The 7433-nt window shown below is 36.0% G+C and overlaps 1 protein-coding gene across 4 annotated transcripts; it reads left to right on the top strand.

Annotated features, from left to right (window-relative positions):
- On the top strand, positions 1-6332 carry LOC112519870 (eukaryotic peptide chain release factor subunit 1-3). Of its 4 annotated transcripts, XM_025128189.1 has the most exons (4): positions 71-1471; positions 1602-1648; positions 3340-4812; positions 6028-6332. In XM_025128189.1, exon 3 carries the CDS (start codon positions 3378-3380, stop codon positions 4686-4688), a length of 1311 nt encoding a protein of 436 aa, XP_024983957.1. In that variant the 5' UTR covers positions 71-1471; positions 1602-1648; positions 3340-3377; the 3' UTR covers positions 4689-4812; positions 6028-6332. The 4 variants fall into 4 exon arrangements, with proteins under 4 accessions (XP_024983964.1, XP_024983957.1, XP_024983971.1 ...); XM_025128196.1 differs by lacking the exons at positions 71-1471; positions 1602-1648 and adding an exon at positions 1-39; XM_025128203.1 differs by lacking the exons at positions 71-1471; positions 1602-1648 and having other exon boundaries at positions 3173-4369; positions 4454-4812.
- The last annotated feature ends 1101 nt before the right edge of the window (positions 6333-7433 follow it).

The raw sequence follows: 7433 nt of genomic DNA, 5'->3' as shown, positions 1-7433 counted from the left end.
CGGTGAACAAAAAGCACCGTCGCGGATTCTCTCTCTCAGGTAAATTGAACTCCGATCGATCATTTGCTTCGATCGCATGAAATTCAAGGATCATATGCAATAGATTTATATCGTTCTTAATCTGAAATTTAGGTTTGTTGATTTAACTTGCTGATTATGTTTGCCTGCATGATACGTTTCTCTTTCGTGTTCGCTATAATATATTATGCATATTGATCAACGATCGTTAGAAAGCAAAGAAAATCTATGCGCCTTCTGATTTACCTGCTTTATGGATTCAATTTGTTGATCAGTTAGATATGGCCTTTGTAATTATTTAATGTATTCCGATCTTGTGATTTTTTTCTTCTTTTTTGTTATGTTGATTCGTACAGCAATCCGACAAAAATCCTTTTTGTTTTCTGGAATTTCAAACCAGTTTTTCAATTATAAAAATTTGTGCTGAAGAATAACATATTTAGTTTTGCAACTCCAGAAGGTTTTTGTTTAATCAACTGCTTAGCTTGATTGGCCGATCCATTCTCGAAGTGGTAATATCATGCAGCTTGTGGATTTGAGGTTTCCTTTTCGGTTGTTCATAAAAATATTTATTTTGAAATAATCTGAAAGTCCTTGATTTTTTTGGCTTGAAAACAGAACAACTTTTTTAATCGATCATACCATTACCAACCATAACTTGTTAAATACACGAAAATCGAATAGGGGTGGTTTTTGTGACAAAGGAGTGTTTTGTAGTTGGTAAATAGGCTTAGTTGATTATTCGGGTGTCCTTATAAGTGGCTTTTATGATGAATACCTCAAATGACAACTTCTCTGGTGTTGGAGTGGTACCGAGGAATATTAGTTATTAACAGCAAGAAAAGCTTCCGTGTTCTTGTCTTAGAGATTTAACTGAGTGTGCATAGGACGAACAGACGAATATTTGTTTTCAACCGTCAAGTGAACATCTGGTTGTTATGTAATGTTGAAGAAGACCTCCTAAAACATTTCATATTGGATAAAGCTTATATTGTTTAAGGATTTGGTTTTAGGTGTTATTATGCAGTTTGTAGTTCCAGTTATGCTGGTAGAATTTGACCCGTTAAGATGACTCTTTGGTCCACCAAAATCATATGAATTGAATCAGTGCCAAACAACATTAGAGAATCCTGGAAAATTAGGGATGACTCAATTCTCTAGAATTGGTTAAGTTCCGGCAAATATTAATTTAATTGGGTGTTCCTCTTTTGGTTTCTATGATGTATTATTATGTTAAAGCTGCGAGGAATCATGTTCTTATATAAGAAAGTTTGTGGCAGATAAAGCATCGTCTTTAATGGATTCCATGCCTGGAAGCCATTTCAGTTCATTAAGTGAAGCTAGTCTTACCACATTTGAGATGTAATAAGAACTAGGGTAAATCAGGTTCCGCGTCCACCTGCAAGGTGATTTTATGATAATTGCATGTATCATACTGTAAGAATTGTGAATGGTGAGTTCAGTCTATCCTATTTCTGCCACATTGTTAAGCTTCTGACTATAGTTTATTTATTGTTTTCTGAACATTGGTTTTGTTGAATTTTTTTGCTGATGATATAATTGTGCATCCCTATAAAAACCAGCGGAGATCAAGATGAAATAAAATAATCGGGGGAGGCCGAAAGTCATGGTAAGTAACATACCACATCTCTAGCAGATAGGAAAACTTGTATAGGAACTCAACTACCAGCTTAGTTTGACGAATGAATTGATCTCTCAAAATATTGTTTTGGGAGCTACTTTGTCTTATGTAGCGCATTCAAGCTCTTCTATTGTGGAGCCTAATACAACACCACTAAGATGCTAGGAAACAGGTGCAGGCAAATCTGAATAAATGAGGATACAGGTATGACAAGGACATGATGTATATTCAATGATTATGCAAATAAATATACAAGAACATACAGATGAAACAACACATTATATCTAAGCAACACACACCCAAATCCAACAGGAGTGTCGAAAGATGATAATAAGCTAACCAACATAGAGTTATCTAAATGAACACATAGTTGTAAGCACAAGAAATATTTCCAAATTTTGGAGAACAAAACATTCGTATTATTGTTATTAGGCCAACTCACGAGTGGGATATAACGGGTTCGTTTGGCTTGGTTTGTATTATTGGGCCAACTCTAACTTGATTATCTTGGAGAAAACCCCAGGTTGGTAAGTCAATTATTTTGTGTTAGTAGATTATATATTTTAAGTATCTGGTATACATGCAAGTGTTCTAAAAATGCCTGCTCAGTGCTGCTTAAGCAACTCCCGTATGCGTTAAGTGCCTGCATCACTTTGTTTGATTAGAATTAACTAGTTGAATCAAGCGTTTCGAACAAGAATTAACCTACTTTTCTCAACTTGTGTTCATCATTGACTTTTCTCAACTTATGTTCATCATTTGACTTTTCTCAACCCTGAAAGAATCTTTCTAGTCCGTTCTGAGTGATAGTAACGATGACACAATAAAATCAATCATTTAGGAAAGTAATTCTATCAAAATATTGTGATATTAAAATTTTAATGCTCATGTTTACATAATCTAAAAGAATTATTTGGCATTGGCATTTAAATCAACCATTTACGCGCCCTCTTTTTAATTCAATGTATTGTGATTCATGATAAACAACAAATGATGTTGACTATAAGGTTTGTTCAAATCATTTTGTCTTTAGTTTTGCATCTTATCAACCCCATAGTTTACCTTTCCAGAAGTTTGATGTGCCACAGCTGCTTTCGGCTGTTTGATGGAGTCTAAGTTTGAATTTCTTTTTCTTGCTAAACTGAGTTATACTGGCTTTGATAGAAACAAAGACACCTCTTTTTGGCTTTATGAAACAGTAAATGATTATTTCGTGAAAATAATAATTGCAAAATATTCTTTGATCAAAGGCACTTTTTTTCCCGAGTTAAATCTGATAATACCATGCTTCAGCATGTTATTGTGGACACTTGAGGTATGACTTACCTTTTCCTGCTAAATAGAATGTCGTAGATGGATAAGAAGCCCCCTTTTTGGAACCAATTAATTCTGAGATCTGAACCATTAAGTTGGGAATAATGTGTCTATGAAAGAATTACCTTAATATTTGATTTGAGGATTTCATACTTGCACTTGCTTTCTGCTTCTTTCATTTGTGTTGAGTAACAACGTATATGTAGCATACTTATTCCAATTTGCACATGAAATCTTAGTTTCCATATTTGTACTGTTGATGACATGTAATAGAATATTCTGTTCTATCTTTCGGCATTAAGCTGAGGCAGCCTTTTCCCATATAATGAGCAAGATCTTTGTGTGGACTAAAATAATGCTATCAGGTAGTTTTCTTATTGGTACAACAGTCCATCATCCCAAGATGGCAGATGCTCATGATACTGACAAGAACATTGAGATTTGGAAGATTAAGAAGCTTATCAAGGCACTGGAAGCTGCTCGAGGCAATGGAACTAGCATGATTTCTCTCATTATGCCTCCACGTGATCAAGTATCTCGGGTGACAAAAATGCTTGGAGATGAATTTGGAACCGCTTCAAACATAAAGAGCAGAGTGAATCGTCAGTCAGTTTTGGGTGCAATAACATCTGCCCAGCAAAGGCTCAAACTCTACAACAAGGTTCCTCCAAACGGGCTTGTGCTTTACACTGGAACCATTGTTACTGAAGACGGGAAGGAAAAGAAGGTTACAATTGATTTTGAGCCCTTCCGACCCATTAATGCGTCCTTGTATCTTTGTGATAACAAATTCCATACAGAAGCTCTGAATGAACTACTAGAGTCTGATGAAAAGTTTGGTTTTATAGTCATGGATGGGAATGGAACGCTGTTTGGAACATTGAGTGGTAATACTAGGGAGGTACTTCACAAGTTCAGTGTTGATCTCCCAAAGAAGCATGGAAGAGGAGGACAATCTGCATTGCGATTTGCTCGTTTGCGAATGGAGAAGAGGCACAACTATGTCAGGAAGACTGCAGAGCTCGCAACACAGTTCTTTATCAATCCTGCAACTAGCCAGCCAAATGTTTCAGGACTCATACTAGCAGGATCCGCAGACTTCAAAACGGAACTTAGTCAATCAGATATGTTTGATCCCCGTCTTCAGGCAAAAATCTTAAATATCGTAGATGTTTCTTATGGAGGTGAGAATGGATTTAATCAGGCTATAGAGTTGTCGGCTGAGATCCTTGCAAATGTTAAGTTTATACAGGAGAAGCGGTTGATAGGCAAGTACTTTGAGGAGATCAGTCAGGACACTGGGAAGTATGTTTTTGGTGTGGACGACACCATGAAGGCTCTTGAGATGGGTGCTGTTGAAACGCTCATCGTGTGGGAAAATCTGGACATCAACAGGTATATTCTTAAAAATAACATATCAGGTGAGGTGATCATAAAGCACTTGAATAGAGAGCAAGAAGTTGATCAAAAGAACTTCAGGGATTCAACCACCAATGCAGAGTTGGAAGTTCAGGAAAAGATGTCTTTGCTCGAGTGGTTTGCTAATGAGTACAGGAAGTTTGGTTGCACACTTCAGTTTGTCACCAACAGATCACAAGAGGGATCTCAGTTTTGCAGAGGTTTCGGTGGAATTGGGGGAATCCTTCGTTATCAGCTTGATATGCGAGCATTCGATGAACTCTCTGATGATGATATCTATGAAGATTCTGAATAGCAATCAATCAACATTTACACGCCGGTGCAGGGGAATGCCACAAAATCCCTGCATCGGGCGGGGGCTCTCGCACATGCATCAGCTGCTCCTCTGTTGTTAACTGTTCATGGATCTTGCTTTGAGGGTAAGTATTTCATTTTTTTGATAAGGAATACCATGAAACTGGTTTAATGTTGCAATCTAATATGCACATGCAGATGATTCCATGTTTGTGCTTGACCAGTAATTTCAAGCATAGAAAAAATGGAGTTCCTTTAGATGTCAGGATCAGAATTCATCGGCAACTACAAGTTATTATTTCTTGTTTGGATGTCACTTGATGCTCAATTTGGTAGGACTTGAGGAACTGGATTTTATTGTTAGTAACTGGGATTTAGGGTCTTCTTAAGCCTATTAAAGTAGGTTTTATAGTAGGTTTTATCTATAGTAATTAATACTAGTTATTTTATCTATTTGTTTGCATAGTTTATTCTTTTTCAACTAGGGTTTGACGCTCACAAGGTTGAAGGTATAAATAATTTGTTCATACTACAATTTTGTTTATCTGAAAAATATTAATAATCTGTTCTTTAGTTGCTTTAGGAAGCCTCTGCTACTGAAGACCCATATAACATCTGCTACTTTTTTTTTCCTGATTAACCTGGATATCCAACCCGCTATGCGAATCGACTAAACCCAGGGCGACCACCTGCTTTGCAGATAGCTTGGAGTCACCGCATTTGAACCCCCGTGGCCACAAGGGGATTTTTATTCCTCCTTGGATTTAAACCTGAGACCTCCTGGTACTTTTGACCTTTGAAGCCAAGCTCAAACCAATTAAGCACCACCCTTGTGGTTAACATCTGCTACTTGGCTTTTAAAGTTTGATATCCATGTTTCAAATTCACCCTGGAAAACCACCTTCGTCTTCATTTACGCCCATCACTTCATTTGCAACCCAACTATATTATACATCTTCAACGTAACCCAATGCCTTTAAAATCTTTTATGCATCTCTATTTTTCTAAATCTGGTCCGAATGAAATGGTGAGAGCAAAAAAAGGTAGAAATTATATAATTTCTACTGGTCCGTAATATGATCTGATCCTTTTAGTTTCTATACTTGTAATATAAGGTCTTGCAAGCTTGTTACCAATTTCAAGTGATACCAGGGGTTTGCTTTATAATGTGCTTAGATGGTTGTGCCTGTGGCCCTGTCTGTTGTCTATATGTTCAGGGTTCTCTTCTAGTAATTTAAGACTAAAGCCTCATTTGGTAGCACTCGTGATTTCTGTTTTTGTTTACAGTTTTTCTACTGTAAACAAAAAAGACGATTGACGATTTTTTATATTGCTGACAGGCGTTGGAGAAAGCATTTCTCCAAGTGGAAGAAGTGGCAGCGAATCTGGTTATTCTGTATGGAAGTGCAGAGCTCAACAAATGACTTGTCTGAATGAAGAAGGCATGGAGAAGATGTGTCTGAAAGCCTTCTAGATTTGCTTATGAAGAAGCAGCCTTTCTTTGGCTAATAATATGTTATGATATTTTATATGTATCGTCTTAATTCTGCTAATAAATCGCTGCATGAGCATCATATCATGTAGACGTTGTACTACTTGATTACAATCCTATGTTTCCTTGACAATGGTAAAGACTGGTTATATACTCTATGCGTCATCGTTCTTTCTTGCAAGTAAACCTGATGACAAAAATAGATATTGTTTAGCAGAACGATTGTACTCAGATACACAACATGTTGAAGTTCGAATCCTACGGAAGACTGACTTGAACCCCTCCGATAACGTTAAGTCAGCTCTGAAATGCCTCCTCACATGTGGTTCCTACAGGAGAGTTCTGTGTACGGACAACTAGGGTTGCCGGTAATCAAATTTGCCCAAAAAAGTAGATATTGTCTATGTTGCAGGAAGCATAATTAGATATAATCATATCGATATATGCAAGTTGGAGATTTTTATGAAACCAATTGTTTATAAGTTCAAATTTATGGATATATTGAATCCATATGATTCTAAAAAACGCCATGGTAAATCGTATGTTATCATTTGATCATACACGATGATATGCACGACGTGTATGATAGTTGTGACTTCATGACTAATCATACGAATAATATTTTTGTCAACTTGTAAAAAATCTTAGATTTTCTCAAAAACGATATCGTTTTTTACCCATATTCTATTAAACAGTTTCATTTAAGTACGTAGTTAACATCTCATGGTTAGCGTATCACTTCTAAGCAATTATTGTTTTTTTATTGGATGATTAAATAGGTATTTCCTCTATTGGGTAAAAGGATATTTATTAGGTCATAAATGATAGTTTTTGCCAACAATATTATCTTACCATTTTGTTAACTAAGAATCTTGAAGGGTAACAGCTTTTGTCCGGTTAGTATTTACAGAGTAAGAGACTTGCTAAAATACACATATTATGATATTTTTATGACCGAAAATCATAACAAATAAAATAAATAAAGTACTGAATAATAATTTGTTCAATTTATGTTGATGTCTTTTCCAACATCTTTGTCCCATTATGCAACATTTAATTAGTGATATATTCAGGAGTGGACTTATGAAGGATGGGTCCCACACACACAATGAAATGAGTTTTGTAAGTATTTTTTTAAGGTATGAAAAGTGTACATGATAAAACTTTAAAGTTTCTTAGAAATATTAGAAAATAAAAGAACATCAACTAAAAACCCGAAAAATCCTTTGAAATCAACCCCCCCCCCCCCCCCCC

The sequence above is a fragment of the Cynara cardunculus genome, assembly GCF_001531365.2.
Source record: "Cynara cardunculus var. scolymus isolate 2C chromosome LG 1, CcrdV1, whole genome shotgun sequence".
Lineage (NCBI taxonomy): Eukaryota > Viridiplantae > Streptophyta > Magnoliopsida > Asterales > Asteraceae > Cynara > Cynara cardunculus.
Note: the sequence above shows the minus strand (reverse complement) of the source record. Positions and strands in the feature narration are given on the sequence as shown.